A 20192-nucleotide genomic window follows, 5' to 3' on the forward strand; every position below is an offset into this window, starting at 1 on the left:
ATTTCACTTTATTGTTACATTAATCTCACAAATAAACTCAACACAGCCAGAAACACTGAGCAGATAAAGTGCCAATGCAGAGGCCTGGCAACAGAAGGAGGGAGGAATCCAGTTCGTCTCCTCCATGTGCCCAGCCTGGAAAGATATTTCTATTATACAAGAGTAAAGGCAGCTGACATACCAAGCAACCCATCTATAGACACTTTGAGCTAAGGAATAGAAAATCTTACCAGTTGGGGTCTGTGCAGGGCAAGGAAATAGAAAAGTCAGAAAACATTTTTTCCTCAAATAAGTCAGGCATAGAAATACCAAATGACAAAGACAATATTTTTCAAACTCCCTGTATTTTATTTGGACATCTAATAAGGAATGAGAGGGTTACAGTTCTACAGAGTTACTTCTTGCTACCGCCTGTCTTCAGAACTGTGACCTGAGTAGACACTCTCTTCCCACACCCTCAATCAGAGGTACCAGAGAGAATTTTCTAGGATTCTGGGAAGAACTGACCTTCCCTGCTTAGCTAGCCAGCCTCAGAAAAGTGGACCCAGTGCTTCCTCATGAATATCAAGGAGATATGGGCTATCAGAGTAATCAACCTGGAAGCATTTAAAGAAAATTAATGAAGCTCAAGACTTCCTATAATTATCTTTAGACATCTTTAGGTACCTCTATCAAGCCTGAGGTTTAAAGCACAATTATTCAGTTAGTGAATTCAAATGATCTAACTGCATGGAGTGAGATTATGGTACCATAAGCTCAGATCACCCCAATTGTCTTTATTCCAAAACTGGAAAGTCACTGACTGATTTTCAGAGGCCAGAAAGATCACTAAAGGCCATCTGATCAACCCCCTGATGCCATATAATCCTGAACTTGAAGGGTCAAAATCAGTGGCATCTTTCTAGCACCTGAGAACTCCTGGCCTCACTTGGTCCACAGGGAATCCAAATAAGGATAAACCAGGCCAAGGAACTTCTAACATGCCTCACTTGTGGCCAAGAGTCAAGGCTCAGAGTGGAACATTCAACTAGGGAAGAGGTGAAGTATTTCAGCTCAGTCCTAGGATGAGAAGCAGGCCAAAGTGGTACAATGATAGGTAAGGGAGGAGAGTGGAGAGGCCTCAATGGAAAGGTGCAGGTGCCCCCATGTAAGAAAATGGGGGTAGTTTGAGGGGGCACTGAAGGCTGGTAACATGGGATCACCCCCGCTGAGCTACAGATGTGGCCTCCCCTACTGTGGCTGTGCTTAGTTTTCCATCTTGCTTTCTCTGTAGAGGCTGATAAGAAGGGGGCCTGGGGGTGATGCAGTGACAACTGGCTACAGTATGGCTGCCTAGCTGTTCAAGTGGGGGTCACATCACCAAGTTCCTAGTCTTTAGGGAGCTTCTGAAAAGCTGAAAACATTCAGAGTTCCAAAGAGTTGTTTGATAGAGACAGTAGCTTAACGCTAGACAAGATTGTTGGTGGGATCTGGCAAAGTTTGAAGTAGGATCATTAAATATTCGAGGAACTGCTGCTATGAACCAAGGGTAGACTTGGGAATCTCTTAAAGGGACACCCACAGCTGGCTATTTTTCTGACTTCTCTGAGCACATCTCTGACCAAACTGAAGGGGAGATTCCATTACAGGTATCTATATGCCCAACTGACACCCCAACAGAAAGACTTCAAGAAACCCCATGACCTCTTTGAGAGGGGTCAGGAAACACTGAGGAGTCAGAAAAAGTTGTTGTGAACTCTTGGGCAGGCTCCTGCCCTCCCTCTTTCCTTATACCAGGACAGAACTGAAGAGCTTCCCAACCCTCAATTCCCTGCCAGGAAGTTTCATTCCTGGCCCCCATCCCAGAAATGCTTCCCTAGGTAGGCTTTCCCATCAACTGATTCTATCCTTCTATTTTGGACCTGCTCTGTGTTTTTTCATCTCCTTTCCCCACTCCTGTTCCCAGCTACTTGAGTCTGATGCAGACAAATAACAGGCTAGGCAGAAATACTGACTGGATCTTGGGGTTATCAACATCTGACAATGATGCCCAGATTATTTACTGAAGCCTTCAATTCCATCTCAGAGAGTGGTTAATGTTCTTCTGTCTGTGAGTCCTTCCTCCTCCTCCCCTCCAAGACGTTCAAGGTGAGAAGCCACCTCATTCATCTTTATACCCATGGCTTTTAGGCACCAAGATAAGCACCTAAATGTGACAGTTTGGGTCAGGGGACTTCTAGTGGGCTTAGCACACAGGAGAGAGGGCTACCCAGATCCTCTGGCATCCATCCCCAAAGCATAGCCTTCTCCTACCCTGCCTTTTTACAACACCCCCCCCCCCCCCCCGCTTCATCCTCCTCTCAAGGCTTGACGCAACAAATGAGCATGAACATGGCCTTGGCCTTGGCTTGTCAGGTCTGAATTCTAGGTCCCCTCTGCCACGGACTCAGTATATGAGCTTAGACAATTCAATTGCCTCTCCAGACCTTTAAATGAAAGGGTTGGACTAGATGATTTCTCTGGGCTCTTTCAGATTAATTCATACTTGAGAAATCAATGAATGAATTAGAAGAAATTCTAATTCTGAGCCATAGGTACCCTGCATCTCTTTGAAATAGCTGAAAGGAGGTAAAGGTCAGACACTTTAACTACAGGAAAAGAAGCAAGTGTATCTATGGAGAAATAGAACCTGGCAGTCCCTATACTTGACTAATAAAAGCAATTTCCTTGAAGAAGCAGAGAAATAGGCCACAAGTGAGACCTGGCAGTGTCAAAAAGGTCTATAAATTAAGTGATCAAAGGAGTAAAAAACAATGGCTATAACCAGACAAGATCTCTAAGCACAGACTAAAATCTAGAGAGGTCTGGGTGGGAAGGACCCCCTGGAGCTTCTATTAGAGGGGAGGACTTGGTCCAAAGCAAGTTGCTACTGCATTTGGTTCAAACCCAGTTTTCTTAATCTGTCAACCTGGTATGTGTGCACACGTGCAGACATGCTGCAGGCTGTAGTTATGCTTCTGAAGTGCTGAAATGAGAAAGAAATAAAAGAAATGATACCAAATTCAAAGAAGTTAGACTGAAGGCAAGTACAATTTTAGTTTAAAAGCTACTCATCTTCCCCACCACTCTATGCAGTATCATCACTGCTCATTCTGAAATGTGGGCTATAGAGTTTTGTGGGATTGTGAACTCTGGGGGTGAGGAGGGGTATACTTGTGGTATGACTGAAGGTCAAAAGCAGGATACAACCCAATATCCTGTGTGAGAACCCCTCCAGTAATGACCAATGGATTTTACTTGACCTGACCCATTTGGGCACTCACTTGTCTTCATTCAAGGAAACTGTTTCCTCAAAAGGGATTTCTTGCTTGTCTGTCTTCCCCATGATCAGCCGGTGCTTATCCAAGTTTATGATACACTGAAAACAAAGGAGAATCACTGGTTACCGTCAATGATCCCACTATGGGGTCTCCATGTAAGAGGACCCTTGCCTCAGAGAAGAAGTACCAATGGGAATGTAGAATCAATCCTACCTTCAGGGATCGGAGAGTCTGGAGACCAAGGGACAAGTTTTTCTCATTGTCCTCTAATAAAAAAAATTAAGATTTAACCATTTTCATGTTGGTTTAGAAGTCAGCCTTATCACCATTAGGTTCTATGCAACCTACCTTCCTTCCTTCCTTCCATCCATCCATCCATCCATCCATCCATCCAATAAACATCTGTTGAGCATTTATTATATTAAATAATTTTCCCAAATCATTATAGTTAAAAGGTGGGGCTTCCCTGGTGGCGCAGTGGTTGAGAATCTGCCTGCCAATGCAGGGAACACGGGTTCGAGCCCTGGTCTGGGAGGATCCCACATGCCGCGGAGCAACTGCGCCCGTGAGCCACAACTATTGAGCCTGAGCGTCTGGAGCCTCTGCGCCGAAACAAGAGAGGCCGCGATGGTGAGAGGCCCGCGCACCGCGATGAAGAGTGGCCCCCACTCGCCGCAACTGGAGAAAGCCCTCACACAGAAACGAAGACCCGACACAGCCAAAAATAAACATAATAAATAAATAATAAATAAAAAAATTAAAAAAAAAAAAAAAGGTGATAGAGTCAAGATTCAAACTGAAGTCTTTTTAACTCTAAAGGACAAAGGCCTTTGGACAAAAACCAGGAACTTAGAGTACTCTAGAATAGAGTACATGAGGGAAAGTATAGGAGTTGGTGGGAAATTATGAAGGGATTTATGGCAAAGGAGTAAAAGGATCTTGCCCTCTACCTCCAGCTAGCCCACAGAAAGCTCTCAGGGGCCATTTTTACTGGCACACAGAAATGTTTGTTTTCTTACCCCTTGAATTTTTTTATTCTCTCAGTGATTCTCAACATGTCTTGAACGTAGCTCAAGGCCCATCTGGTACTTCAGAAGGCAAAAACTGGGACAAGATTTATAGTACAAAAAAGTGGAAACCTGGGATTTTGAAGAAGTCAATATTTACAGGCATAAAATCCCATGAGGGTTTGGTGGAAGGAGGGAGAGGGTTTAACTTAGGGGTCCATAAGTCCAGTCCCCCATTCTACTCACCAACCACGGCTGCTGGGCAGTCCAGGTGGAGGGAGCCCAGTGTGATCACTAGGTGCTCAATCTGGCCCACTACTTTCAGATGTCGGGGTAGAGAAAGCTTCTCTCCTTCATGCTTGTGAGATCTGACATGCTCCTTGAGTCTGCACAAGAGAGGAAATGCCAGAATCCCCTTGGCAGAAGTTTCTGGTGGAATCTGGCAATGCCTACCTTCTGACACACAGCTGGAATTTTCCAGAGATTTCCTGGGTTAATTTACCAAAATAAAATGCTAGTCTACACTTCTTGTTTCAGCACTTTATCCTAAACATGCCAGGAGATATAAAAAACTAAAGATTCAGCTCCTGTTCTCAAAAAGCTATGTCACTATCTGCACTGGTGGAATATGAGAGTTGACACACTCAGAGAACCCTTTTCTGCATCTCAACATCCCTACCTATGTGCAAGGCAATTTAGTTAACATATCCTTTATCCATCTGTGGGTAACAGATCTCAGAGAAGGCAGGTAAATCCTAATTTTAGAAGATGCTTTGTTCAGTGTCTAATTTTCTCTTTGTCTATTTCAGTCTATCCTCATCATTTAGTCTTAGGCTATAAGGATGGTGGAGGCAGGTACTTATTTGTTAAGTGCATTGATATTGGCATCAGCAAGGCATATTGTGGAGAAAGTCCTAATTAATTTAACTTGTCTATCTAGGGGAGGAAGGCAAGAACAGCACCAAGGTTTCACACAGTTATGTAAGCTGATTGGAACAGCTAGCACCGAGCTATTATGAGTTGGTGGATAAATACTTAATTATGGACTTTCTGTGCCAATACTTCTGCTTTACTCCATTTCCTCTCTTCTGGTGTTATACCCCATCCAAAAGAAAAATAATTGCAATTTTACAGACGGTTATTAATTCCTCCGGAATCATGGCAGTCTTCTGCCTAATTATGCACCAGGACATTATTAGTCTTTCTGGAAACATCATGTTGCACTATAGCTCATCTCTTCACCACATAAAAAGCTCAGGATTCTTCTCATAGGAGCACTTGTGTCCTTGCACTCCCCCCCCCACCCCACCCCATCCACCGCCCTAAACAACAATGCACAAAACCCATAGAGCCAGCTTCAAAGAGTCACAGTGGTGGTGAGGGGCGAGGAGAAGTTAGAAATGAGAAGGAACAGAACATGTGGCCGAGGTCACTGATTATACAAATCAAGACTTGTGCAAGCCCTGCCTAAGAATAGGGATATTTTGAAAGTAGCTTAAAATGGGCCATTATATCTACCCTAGTGATTGTTTCAATACAGAGATTTTGGCTGGGGAATGCTTTGTTGTACTTAGGGCTAGAGAAGTGGAAAAGGATATTGGGTTGATCCTCCCATTTCTGGGCTAGACCTCAGGGCCCATCTAGTACTTTGGAGGAAAGAGAAGGAAGAAGAAAGGAAATAAAAGTACAGATTGAGTGAAAAGGAGGAAAGATACAAAATGGCTTTCTCTGACTAAAAAAGAGGGAGAACCCAATTCCAGCTGTTAAAGAACTGAAGATATCCAATATATGAGGTGTCTGCCTCACATCCAGTCCCCAGCAGGGGCAGCAGTAAGATCTGATTTTACCTGTTATTTGCAGAGAGGAAAGGTACTAATCACCCCTGTGATGGTTCAGGCCCAACAGCAATAGCAGCTCTATTCCACGGTCTCACTGATGCTTCTTGGGACAGGCAGTGTGGCCTCCAGAAGGACCCCAAGTAAGCTAAGGCCAACCACATCCCTGATTTTACTTCTCTGGGGTACACCAGCAGGGCAGATCCTTCTAACTTGTTGTCTGGGCAGGGCACAAATCAGGATCAGGGCATGGCATGCAATGAGCCAAGGATCTCATACTTTCTCATTCCAGAGCCCAAAGGTCTTTGCTCAAAACTTAATTGGTGGGAGTTAATGGAAAGCCTGGACTTCAAAATAAATTTAAGCAAAGAGTGTATTAGCATCTGACTTCTAGCACAAGTGGCTACTTACCCCAGTCTGTCCACACAGGCTGAAGAGATGAGATTATACTGACAGCCTGTGTCAACCAAGGCTTTCACATCCTTTCCAGCACACTGTGGAGAGGAAACATACTGTTCAATAGGAGCCAGAGAAGCAAAAGGGAAGGGAGATCCAAAGAGCAAGCAGCAGATGTCATATGAAAGGCAGGGTTGGAGAGCATCCTCACAATTATGGGTTGGTAGTGTCCCATCTTTATCCATTGTTGAGTCTCCTTTGAGGGGTTCTTTTTCCTGCTGAATCTAGAGCTTACAGAGGATCCCAAAGGACTTTGGGTATTTCATTCTATACACCAAGTGGCTCTTAATTTTGTGTGTGTGTGTGTGTGTGTGTGTGTGTATCACATACTCCTTTGCAAATCTGATGAAACATTTAGTCCTTTTCCCCACAAAGATGCACATGCATACAAATTACTGCATATATTTCCAGTGTTGCATGGAGTGCCCCCCTTAAAACTCATTTATGAATTCCATGATAAGACCTACATTCTATACAATTTGGAGAAGAGGGCCCCATTATTGGGATAATGGGCCCAAATCTTATTCTCCAGAAAACCTGGAAAAGCTATTCTCAGAACATTACCTGGCAAGAAACCAAAATCATGTCATCATCCTCAGACTTCTTTAGCCCCTCAGACTTGGCATGATTGAGTTTGCTGGTCTTGGAGGCCCAAGGGACACGACTGCTTCGGAGCTTTGACAGGTTGGTTTCCATGAGGCGCCTCTGCAGAATGTTATGAGGTTGCTTGAGGAACAGAAAGCAGAGGCTTCTTAATGACAGGTCATTTCCCCCTTCTCTCATTGTCCCCCAGGTGCTGCAGAAATAATGAAGGAGCTGCCCATAACTGAGCTCCATCTTTGCTTCTTATTTATTCTTCCTTCAAGTAGGGACTTCGTGGGTATTATCAGAGCAGGAACTATAAACCAATTTGCAGTAGGCAACCCTGAGTGAATGAAAGAGCAATGTGGGACCCTGGGAAATGCGGACAGGGCTGATAGTCCATGGCTAAAGAGAACTAAGGGACCCTTGTGATTTGTACTACCTGGGCTTTCTGCTTTCCCTTCCCTTACAAGGGCATTTCAGGAGGAAAGTGGTCATAGTCTATGTGGAATAAATGTATCTTTCCAAGGGACTTATAGAAAGGGAAGCTAATTCTCACAGGCCAAAGAAACCTTCTTAGCACTGGTTTTCAGGAGTTCTGCGTACTTCTATTTCAAGTCTCACTCCCTCACAGTATTATCCTTTGGACCCAAATACATGTGCCTTGGTGACTTGGCTCTCCTGTGGGCTGAGTTATCCATGGGTGGATGAGATAGGAAGACAGGGATTCATACCTGCTGCATAACCCTCTTAGGAGACACACTTTAGAACCTGGCAGATCCCAGAGGAATCATCCTTACTGTTATCCTCCGGACCTCAAGGAGCATAAGGCTCCTCCTGCCATGTGCTTGTCATCCATTCCCGCTCTCTTCAATGGGCCAAAAGTGGAGTATAAAAGGGACAGAAACTGGCCAAGAAGCAGGGGACTTAATTAGACCTTATATCTGTGCCAGGATACCTAAGGTTAGGGAGAAGAATGAGGAATATGAAATCAAGTCTGCTCTTTGATAGAGCTTAGGAGAGTTACTAGGGCAGATATATCTATGCTCTATTGTTTCTACTCAAAGTGGCCTCCAGGAAGTGTAAGCCACCTCTTAAAGTCATTTGACCTGAGAAATTTCTATACAAAAGCATATTATTCCTAGTTTACAATAATATTGAAAATTCCTCAAAGGATGGAGTCTAACCCCAAGTTTCTATGTGACACATACTAGATAGCATTCCAATTCTAGGGGGGAAGAGAGTTACTCCTAGAAGCCCAGAGCCTAGAACCTTCCCCAGGAAGGGGGTAGAAGTGCAGGAGGTCTTCATTTCCACCATATTACAGATTTCTGAGGAAGAATGGAGTCAGAGCCATGACTTGCTGTAACCCTGGTGAGGCGAAGAAATGGTTTCCCAAAATACACTGATTCTTGGCAAGGCAGATTTTAAATTAGTATCCTTGGGAAAAGGAGAGAGAGGGGCATTTAAAAGAAAATGAGAGCTTCTTAACTTGACAAGGAGCTGGAGGAAGTGCTAACTCTGATTTCCTGATTGGACCCTGGGAGAATGCTTTGCTCCTCAAAAGAAACAGAAATTCTTCATTCTTATCTCTCTCACTAATAAGCCTAGATTCATACTAAAGCAGGTGTTTGTTTCTGTCAGGTCCATGCTTAGCATGACCAACTCAGATAAGCTGGATTTGTAGAACTGAAGACTGGAAGGGACTTCAAAGGCCATCTGAACAAAGCCCTCCTAACCTAAAGTTCGAGGCTTTCCTTCTACAGTGGTCTCGCCCAACACCACTTTACCTGGTTATTCTGAATCTTGAGAGGAGTCTAATCATCACTGGACAGATCAGGCAAACAAGGAAGGTTCTGAAATCGTTTTCCTTGAAGTCATCTCTCTTTGAATTTTCCTACTCTACCCTTTCTCCACAGGCTATACACATACTCAAAGTTCTCCCACACTGGGAAGAAAATTCCTCCACAAACCCTCAGATCCTGCCTCCTCAGTGCCACGTCCTAATCACAACCCTGCCTTAAACGGTCTTAAAAAACGGTCGAAATCACTAGTCTATTTCCTAACATCCTATATTTTCTTCACTAAAATCACTTCTGATCCCACAACACCAATAACGATCTCCTAATTTCCAAATCCGACAGACATATTTCAGCCTTCATTTTACTTGACTTCTCTAGGGCGTTCGGCCCTGCTGACTATTCCTTTATTTAGTAACCCAAAAAAGGTTCAAACATAATACATCTTCAATATAAAATATTCAAATGTCACTTTAGTATATACAATTAAAAGGGAAAGTCTCTGCAACCCTTCAAACCTTCTCAGTTCTACTCCCTACAAAGAACAACCATTAAATTTAGAAGTATATCCTTCCAAAAATTTTAATACATCTACAAACATAAATAAAAACAGGATCATACTGTAACACTCTTCTAAATTTTTAAATTTTTGTTTAATATATGAAAGGCATTTTTCTATGTCAGTACATATAATTCTTTTCATTCATTTTTATAACTAGGAGTCTTCATAGTATAGTTCGGAAGTTGAAAATTCACAGCCAATAAACTCATATGAACCTCAGAGATGCTTTTCTGTAGCCATTTAATTATGCCCTTATGTTTGTTTGTTTGTTTTTTTGGCCACACCACATGGCGTATGGGCTCTTAGTTCCCTGACCAAGGATCAAACCTGCACCCTCCGCACTGGAAGTGTGGAGTCTTAACCACTGGACCACCAGGGAAGTCCCTGCCCTCATGTTTTAAATGACAACGTAACTGCACATTTACCTCTGCTCCCAACGAAAATTTCACTAAAATGATAGTCAAGGAACAAGAAAGGCCTAAACCTACAAGAACAAAGAGAATAGTAAAGTAAGCAACAACAATAACAAAAAAAGAGATTTTGACAAAATTTTGGAATCTAAAAAGCAGACGAAAAACTGGTAACTGACCTAGACTAGAGAAAGCTAAGTGCCTCACACCATTTTACTTCATGGAACACTGGAGTGACAGAGACTGCCAGTTGCTAATTAAAATCCATGATCTCCTCTTCTTTCTGGACAGATACCTAGATTATGTTTCCCAGCCTTCCTTGTAGTTAGGCAAGGCCATGTGACTGAGTTTGGCAAACAGAATGTGAGTAGAAGTGACACACTAGGCCTGACCTGTAAACCTCTCCTGTGTACACTCCTCCATATTCTTTTCCACTTGTGACGGGCTGGAATGGAGATGACCCTTAGGGTAACCTTCCTGGAGGTAACATGTTGAAGACAGAAGAGCCACTCACTGTCAGCCTGGGTCCCTAAATGACTACATGGAAGAGGGCTGTCTTGTTGACCTTTCCACTAGAACTGTTACCTAAGAAAAAATAAACTATTATATTTGAACTATTTTATACTTGGGGGTCTAGCTGTAAAAGCAGTTTTCCTACTTAAACTAAAACCCTGGAAAAGCTGAGGAATTAGAGGTATTAGAACCTCTACAAATGGAGGGTATGATTAGGGTTGGAAAGAGATTAGAATAAAGCCTGCATAAGACCCCTACTTGATCCAGACAACTGGGAAGAATGCCAAAACTTTATTCTTTTTGTAAGAGTAAATCAAAAGACTCTGGTTGGTTGACAGTTCGGCTAGGCTTAGAACAGATTCCTACAGCAGCTAAGAATGAGGGTGGAGTGCCATACTATACCAGAACTGAAGAATATGAGTTGAAGGGCTCACATGGAGCCTTGCATAATGAAAGATAAAAGACCCAAACCAAGATTTCACATCATCAAGAATTTTTGGAATATCATGGATGACAAAGATTCCAAAAGTTTCCAAAGAGAAAAAGATGATTTCAAATACAAAGGATTAGGAACCAGAATTACATAGGACTATTCAGTGGTAATAATGGAAGCTAAAAGACAATGGAATGATACTTTTAACAAATCTGACAGCACATAATTTCTAAACCTAGCCAAGCTATCAATTAAGACTCAGGAAAGTTATTTCCCAAGAATCCTTAAAGCAGCTTCTGAAGGATATACTCCACCAAAGCGAGGGAAACCAACAAACAAAGAAAAAGCATAGGATCCAAGAAATAGAGTATACAGTAGAGAAGAGAAACAAGGGAAATTCTGAAAATGGTGTTGAAGGAAAAGTCCAGGATATTGGCTGTGTAGTGGGCTTTGAGAGCAACCAGTCCAAAATGAAATGGGAGGATAGAGCACTCCAGGAAGGATGTCTCCAAGAAAAAAAAAAAAAGAACCTGCTAGATCATCTGCAGTTTTAAGGTACTTGGAGGAGATTTAAATTTTATATAGAAAATTAAACAAAGGGAAAAAACTAGGCAATTATTAATTTTGATAAAAATAAATATTTGTATGAGAAAGGAAACATAATTATGGTATAGTATTTGACTCAGCTGTGAATAATATGAATATAGTCATAATAATGTAAGCAGTAAATGCTGATTTGACCCCAAATAGCTATTTAATTGTTATTAACATATTACAATATTAATATAGTAGGAGAGGGGACATGATGGGAAGGTATAAGATAATTAAGGAACAGTTTAAGTTTTTTTAAGTTTTAAATTGTATACATGTGTTTTTTGATAAAAAGTAAATTTTAAAAATATACCCTATACATTAAGAAAGCATACAGCCATAAGAAAAGCCAACTTATGATGGCTTAAATGGAGGTGTATTTTTTTCTCACATAACAAGAAGATTGGAGGTAGGCAGCTGCTGGCATTAATTCAGCAGCTTAACAACTTCAGGGCTACTGTTTCCGTAATTCTCTTGGATACTCCCTCATGGTCATATGATGGGTGCCCCAGCTCCAGGCATTACATCCACATCTAAGGAAGGAGGAAGGAGGAAGGGACTCTGTGCCATCTATCCTTTTTATCAGGAAAGCAAAAGCTTTCCCAGAAGTTCCCTCAGCAATCTTCTGCCTATATCTTCTTGGTCAGAATTCCCACAGCCACTTCTAACTGCAAGGGGGTTTGGATGAATTTAGCTTCTGTGTAGAAGAGTCAGGTAGATAGAAAAGGGCTGAAAATGGGTGATGATTTAGCCAACTAACAGTGTCTGCCAAATCATGCAAAAACTGAAGTGTGTGTACATGTGTGCACATGCACATACATGTGTGCACACACACGTACATGCACACATCAACAATGTAACTTAGGCAGATGTAATGTCAGGTTACCCCATAACCAACCACCTTAGAACCTATTTTTTTTACATCTGCCCTACTTTATGCATTTTAAAATAGCACATCATCTATAGACCTATGAGTCTGTGGTACAAACATACCTCAATTTATTTAACTACTAATGGACATGTAGATTATTTCTACATGTTTGCCATTAGAAACAATGCTTCAATAAACTCAACATTCCATTTTTTTGAAACTCTCCTCCACTGGCTTCTAAAACCACTTTTCTGTCTATTCTGCATCTGTCTCATTTATTGGCTCCTTTGCCTCTGCTCATTTCCAAAATGTTAGTGTTCCTTGTTGCTCTATCTTAGGTCCCTTTCTCACTCTACAAAACCTTTTAGGGCAATCTTATCTGCTTTCACTGTATAAATTACTACCCTTATGATGATGACTCCATCTCATGCCCAGCCCTCACTTCTGAGTTTCAGACCCATAGAACCAACTGCCTCTTTGAACTTCTCCACTTAGACACCCCACAGGCACTTTCAAACTTAACTTGTCCCACTGACTTTCCCACAAAACTTGTACTTTCTCCAGTATTCTCCATCTTGGTGAGTGAAATTCTGCCTCTTTAACACCTTGTAGTTTCCTCTCCATTTCTGCTGTTATTGCTAAGTTCAAATAATCTCCTAAAACATTATGTTCATGGTCTCCTTCCCCTACAGTGGCTCCCTTTCCAGCTGTATCAAACACAAAATACTCAATTTAGCATTTAAGATCTTCCACTAATTCATCCTCCTTCCCAGTCTTATCTTTAATCCTCCATGAAGGCGTTCTACTTTAGCAAAAGGAGCACTTATCACATACTACCTTGGGCAAATCACTAATCTCTCTAAGCATTACTTTTCTCTCAGTCTCACCTTCTTCATCAGTAATAAAAGAGGTTTGAGCTCCAAAGTCCTGTTCTATTTTAACATTCTGGATTATTCCCTTTACACCAACCTGGTAAAATGGCATCACTACACGCCCATCCATTCTTGATTCTTTTCTTTTCCTAAACTTCCATCCCAAGTATAGATAGTCCCCAACGTACAATGGTTCAACTTATGATTTTTCGACTTTGTGATGGTGCAAAAGTAATACACGTTCAGTAAAAACTGTACTTTGAATTCTGATCCTTTCCCAGGCTGGTGATACGCAGCACAACACTCTCTCATGATGCTGGCAGAGGCAGCAAGCTGCAGCTCCCAGTTAGCCTCATGATCACGAGGGCAAACAACTGATACACTTACAACTATTCTGTACCCATACAACCATTCTGTTTTTTCACTTTCTATACGGTATTCAATAAATTAGATGAGATATTCAACACTTTATTATAAAATAGGCTTTGTGTCAGATGATTTTGCCCAACTGCAGGGTAATGTAAGTGTTCTGAGCACTTTTTAGATAGGCTAGGCTAAAATACGATGTTCAGTAGGTTAGGTATATTAAATGCATTTTCAACTTAACAGTATTTTCACCTTACAATGTGTTTATCAGGATGTAACCCCGTCGTAGGTCGAGGAAGATCTGTACTGTTGCTACTTCCTCCAAAACTTATCTGGTATCGATCTACTTCTCCTCATCTTTACTGCTTCCAATCTAATACAAGCCACCATCATCTCTTATCTGTGCTACAACAGCCTCCTAACTTGTCTTCCACCTCTTCCTTCACCCTTCTCCAAATCATTCTCTACACAGCAACCAGAGTAAGCTTTTAAAAATATAAGTGAGATAATACATTCCCTTACTCAAAAGACCTTCAATGGCTTCTCATTGTTCTTCAGACAAAATTCAAACTTCCTACTACAGTCTATAGGGCTCTGTGCCATCTGGTCCCTGTCTATCTTTCGAACCTCCACATACCTACCATATACACACCACTCTACCCTTTATTCATCCACACCTCCTTGCTCAAAAACTCTTTCCCATTCTAATGCCCTTGCACCTGCCATTCCCTCTGCCTGAAATGTTTTCCCCTAATATTTCAAATAGGTAGCTTGATCTCATCTTTCAAGTCTCAGCTCAAATATCACTTCCTCAAAAACATCTTCCCTGACCATACTATTTAAAGTAGGCACTCCACTTCTTTAGTTACTAACATATCCCACTATTCCTTTCAGAGTAATTATAAGTCCAGAATTATTTTGCTTATCTAGTTGTTTATTATTTCACTCCCCCACTAGAGTGTTAATTTCACAAGGGCAAGGACCTTCATTGTCTTGATCACAGCTATATCCCCAGCTCTTAGCATAATACCAAATGAATAAATCTCTACACTTTACTTCTTCAAAAAGCCTTTCTTGATTAATATCATCCAGTTCTTTCCTTCAGAATCCCTTCAGTACTCGTACATTACATAGTTTGTACTACTTGCATTCCCATTCCTTGACTGTTGCTTTGTAAATATGCTTAAGTGGTTTATTTTTCTGTTTACTGAAATATTGCCTTTCCAAGGGCTATCTTCTACTTTCCAGGTGTACTTCAAGATACACAGTATTAGTTAGATAGGTGCTGCAGGTACTCTGGTGGCCTTTTGGACATAGCTATGTCATCTTCCTGACATGGATCCTGCTTTATGCTTTAGCTCAACAAGGCAACACTAAGCAGTCACAGGTTCTCTACTGTTCCTGCAGTGTGGCTGCTAAACCCTAACCAGCATTTAGGCATCTAAATCCTAAGCGGGCAAACTCAAATGTGCTGCTTTTATCACCATCGCACCAGACCAGAGTAATCACTGCTTCCACTGAACTCCTCCAGCGCTTATTGACTATAATATCTTGACAACTACCATAGGCTTCCTGGTGGTATTATTTATATTTTCATGGAACTATCTATTCAACATCTACAACTGAATAGCTAATAGACATCCTAAACTTAACTTCTTCAAGAATCAAATTCCTGATTCTTATTCCCTATCCCTAACCCACTCCTCTTGTATTCTTAGCCATCTCAGTAAATGAGAAAATTTATTCTTCCCATTGCTAGATCAAAAACCTTGAGGTCATTCTTGACTACTCTTTCTTTCAGATCCTTAATCCAATCTCTCAACTAAACTTGTCAGCTCTGTCTTCAAAATAAGCTGAGGGTCTGATCTTTTCTTGTCCCCTTCACTGCTAGCACACTGCTCTGTGCCACCATCAACTTTCACCTGGATTACTATCTAACAGCTTCCTAACCAGTCTCCCTGCTTCTACTTTTGCCCTCTATAGTGAAATCCACACAGTAGTCTACTTTGTGAAATAAGTCATGTCGTGTCACCCCCTGCATAAAATTTTCCACCAGTCCCATATCAGATTAAAAGTCAAATATCTGTACAATGATCTATAAGGCCCTAAGTAGTTTGGCCTCCCACTCTCTCTCTGATGTTATCTCCTATCGCCCTCCTGTTGCTCACTTTGCTCTGGCCACAATGGCCTCCTTACAGTTTTTTAATCACATCAAGCACACTGACAATTCAGGCCTTTGCACTTGCTGTTCCTTCTGCCTAGAACATTCTTCTCCAAGATATTTTGCTCTCTCATTTCCTTCAGTATCTTGTATAATGTAATCTTATCAGACAGGCCTTCCCTGACCACCCTAAATAAAATAACAAGGCTCTACTCCATCCTACCCTGGCCATTACACTCCCTATTCCCTTATCCTGGTTTATTTTCTCCATAGCACTGATTACATCCTGATATATTATATATTTACGTGATTTATTTTCTGCCTTCTCCCCCCCACAAGAATGTAAGTTCTATGAGGGCAGGAACTCCGTTTTGGTTCACTATTATATCTTCAATACCTAGATTATGCCTGACATGTAATAAGTGTTCAATAAATATTTGGGGAATAAATTAATTAATTGGTCCTATCCTTCCCCCTAATCTATAAACTCATTGTACAGGTAAACTTTGCTGTCTTCTTCTTTGTGGTCCTAGCACCTAGCATTGTGTCCTGAACATAGCAAGTGTTCAAATAATGTTTGCTGTAATTAGGATTCGATCACGGCTCTGGAAATCTTCAGTTTGCACTAGATCCTGATGTTATACTGGTATTTCATGCTCCTCTTCTAAGACTCCCAAGTTCTCTGGTCCAAAATCTATAGCACTATGGATGTCTTGTGGCATTATGAATAACTTATCTACAGGATACCACCCAGGGCTGCCCTCATTGACAGAAATTCTGATCAGGTAGATCAGATACTAAGAGTACAGGGCTAGTTATTTCATGGTCAGTTGGCTTTGCTGTGTTCCACCATCCTTCCCCCCAGCCTTCTCCTAATTCTAGTGAGTTTTGCTAAAGCATTTGGCTAGAAGCAGAATCAATCATATATAGGAAAGCAAAACTGTCTTTCTATTGCTGAATAAGTAAGGATATAGCCTGATGGTCAGTAATATTATCATATAGGAAAGACAGCATATTATCCCATGACATGACTGTTTTTAAAAATTAAAAAGTCCTTACCTCAATGAGAAAAACAGTTACGAACCTGGTAGCTAAAAGAAAAGAAATTAGAATACGCAAAACTTCAAGAGTGATTTTTTTCTCTACCCTCATCAACTAGAAAAATAATAATAAACGAAATAAAATATTACTCACTCATATCTCTGATTTTGGTTCTTAATCTAATACACAAAAAAGAGCACAAGATAAAAGGACAAACAAAAATAAGACAGCCAGACATAAGAAATAAAATTAATTTAGACTTTGTAGCAGCCAACTACACACAAACAGGAAAAGGGCAAAGGCACCTCCCTAGGGCCAAGAGAACAAGAACACACTTGACTGCCTATGGATGCTCTTTGCCAATCCAAAAAAAGTTGGCAGGCTGGATTCAAATAGTGAACGTTACAGAAACAGCATGGTAAAAGGTAGATAATTCAGAAAACTCAGCAGTATAATTCTAATATAGGTCACTATACAACCCACAATCTTCTCACTGGCACAAACCCCAGAATCAATTAAAACTAATTTGTCCTTTCCCCCCTATCTCCCTCTGGTGCCATCCCTTCCCTTTTCTTGTCCCTCTTTTATTGAGTTTGTACTATAGATTTATACAGTTAATTTTTGTATCCTCAAAAGTTTCACTTTGGTGAGAGAACACTGAGTCAGCACTGGTCTACACTACCAGATATATCCATAAAGTGAAGTGATACAGTATTTCTAAGGTTATTTCTAAGATTATCCTGATCCAGGAGCATAAGTTCCAAGAAAGCTTAAGCATGCCACCTCACCCCAGTACTCAGAGCTCTCCTAGCCCTATCTCAGTCTGCCTTGGCATCTGTGACCTGTTCTAGCTCTTCCGTGCAATCACTTGCACATTACAGGTGTGAGAACAGTGAGAGAGGGACATCAACTCATGGCAGTGGGGGGAGGCAGGGGAGAGAAGCTGTGAACCATGGTTCAGGGTCTCACAGTAAACTGCTGTGTGTCACATCCACGGCAATAACCTGCTTCTTGAGGAAGCGTCTTCCTTCCAGCCTACTGCCTATGTTCTATGCTATCAGTTCCTGTGTGGCTCAGCTAAGACAGACTGGAGTCAGAAAAGCAGATGGAGTTCTTCCTACACAGGATGAAGCAGTATAAAGAATGCTAGGCAGAAGAATGGAGAGGCAGTTCCTCAGGGCTAGGAAATTACTTGACATCCCAGGACAACCAAATGTCAATCATATCTTAAATCCAGCATGAAGGGAAACAAAATTCCACATTGTACTTATTTTCCTATTACTGTTTATTGGCTGAGGCTTCCAGGAACTAGGATTATTGTGGCAGGAACTAGGATTATTGTGGCCTGAAGGTAAGAAGACTTGAACCTGATTTGCTAAATGAATCTAGACTGTAGTAAAGTGAAAGGAGGGAAGAAAGACAGTTATCGCTTTTCTAGGAATACATTTCAGTCACTCACCACTCTGAGTTAGCATGAATCAGATTAACTATCCTGTGGCTTGTGCAGGTAAAATACCTTTTAAAAAAACAGAGCAGGATAATTGAGTAGACATCCCCTGTACAATAAATAACTAAAAATGATTCTCTATCACAATGGGGGAGGGCAAATCTGATCTTGGTATCTATGTGTCATTAGAGTTGTTTAAAAAAACGAAGAAGAAGAAGAAGTAGATTCAGCAGCTCTGCCCTCCATACTCATCTTGTGGCGGGGAATGGCAATTTCAGTGGCCCAGGCTGACACCCCCCTTCCCTAACAAATTAAACATTCCAAAAGCTCAAAAAATACTGGAAAAATTAAACAGAGCATCTACTTCATTTAAAAGACATTTAAGTAATGCTTCATAAATTATTGCCTAGATGAATGAAGTGATCGTGAAATTCAAGAAAACAAGTTAAACTACAAGAAAATTCCAGATAAAACTACAAAGCTAAACATCAATTTGGTCCAGTGACTTAAATACAAGAGTCAGATACAGTTCTTTACACTAGTAACCCTTAGGCCCCCATAGGATCCCTCCTATAGATAGAGGACAGTACGGTCTTTGAACTCAGACCTCCAGTCCTGGAGTTTCTCCTTCTTAATGCCAAGAACAACCCTGCTAGAAAAAGACTGCGCCAGCCCCAGCTCCAGCTCCACACGTGAGCCGGCTGATGAGCTGGAGCAGCCTGGCCTCCTTCCCCTATCCACTCTTTGGGGGTGGAGTAGCAGGAGAGGAAGATGATGCAGAGAGGTTTGGGGCTCAGGAAACCTTCAAGGTCCACCCTTTTTCTCTCCCCAACCCCCGCCCTCCTGTTGGAAGGTCAAAGGTAGATGAGATCAAAATCAAACGGAGAAGTAGATTTTGCATAGGGGGGGAAACGGATTCAACAAAACTCAAGTGGATCTGGATGTGGTGACTGCCCAGAAAGCCCCCTTCCCACTTCGTTCTCTCCTTCTCACACCACTTAGGAGTCACCTCTGTCTGGGTCACGCGCCCGGCCAAGCAGCCTGGGAGGCAGCGGGAGCTACCCTGGCTGCGAGGCTCAAGCCCCAAGCAATCAAATTCGGTATTGAGAAAAATGGGAAGGAAAGGGGACCTGAGGGCAAGAAGGCAGGGCTGGGTCTCTTCTACTCCAGAGGAGAGACACGGAGGGAGGAAGCTGCGCTGAAGGGAGAGCGAGCTGGAAAAGCTACGACGGAATCCCGAGAGAAACTAAAGCAGGGGGATGCTGGATGGAGAGGAATCCGAAACAGAGCAACAGCTAGACAGCCGACAGTGGCCGGCGGCCGGCGGGGGCCCGGCCGCTGACTCAGTGAAAGCTGCAAAGGGCGGGCCCCGGGAGACCTCACAGCGCGATGGTGACGGGCCGCCGCGCGCGGGGACCCCGAGGCGGGCGCGGCCGCGGGGGCTCACCGTGTCCTTGGACGAGCCCAGCTTCTTGAGGCCGTCCAAGGGCAGCAGGTCGGCCGAGTCCTTGTGGATGAACTGCACGGCCTGCTTCATCCGGCGCTGCTGCCGCAGCGACGCCGCCTCCCGCCTGTCCGTCTCCTTGCGGCCGCCCTCGGTGAGGAGTCCTGAGTAAAACATCGCTGAGGCGCCCGCGGCCCAGCGTCCCGGTCGCTGCCTGATCCTCAGCAGCCCTCAGCCTCGAGCTTCTCCAGCGCCGCAAGAGCCGCGCGCCGCCTTTTTTATAGCCGAGCGTGACGTCACTGGGAGCAGCCAGTGTACACGCGGGGGGCGGGGCCCGCACAGCGCCCCCAGCCTGCGCGCTGCTTCCCAGCGTCCCGGGCCGCTGCCCACCCCCGCACCACCCCGCTGGGGCACAGGGCGGGAGAGGAGGAGTGGCGCTGGCGAGACTGACTCCGAGCACCAAGGTCTACCGCGGCAGCTTTACCCAACCGGTCCCTCGCGTT

The 20192-nt window shown here is 42.7% G+C and overlaps 1 protein-coding gene across 1 annotated transcript; it reads right to left on the reverse strand.

Moving 5' to 3' along the window:
* NRIP3 (nuclear receptor interacting protein 3) lies at positions 1 to 19957 on the reverse strand. The gene is made up of 7 exons (XM_068556453.1): positions 19693 to 19957; positions 7162 to 7323; positions 6553 to 6635; positions 4553 to 4692; positions 3513 to 3565; positions 3303 to 3397; positions 1 to 3004 (listed from the first exon to the last, which is right to left on the reverse strand). Exons 1-7 carry the CDS (start codon positions 19864 to 19866, stop codon positions 2989 to 2991), a joined length of 723 nt encoding a protein of 240 aa, XP_068412554.1. The 5' UTR covers positions 19867 to 19957; the 3' UTR covers positions 1 to 2988.
* Between the last annotated feature and the right edge of the window lie 235 nt (positions 19958 to 20192).

Source organism: Eschrichtius robustus, chromosome 11, assembly GCF_028021215.1.
Source record: "Eschrichtius robustus isolate mEscRob2 chromosome 11, mEscRob2.pri, whole genome shotgun sequence".
Lineage (NCBI taxonomy): Eukaryota > Metazoa > Chordata > Mammalia > Artiodactyla > Eschrichtiidae > Eschrichtius > Eschrichtius robustus.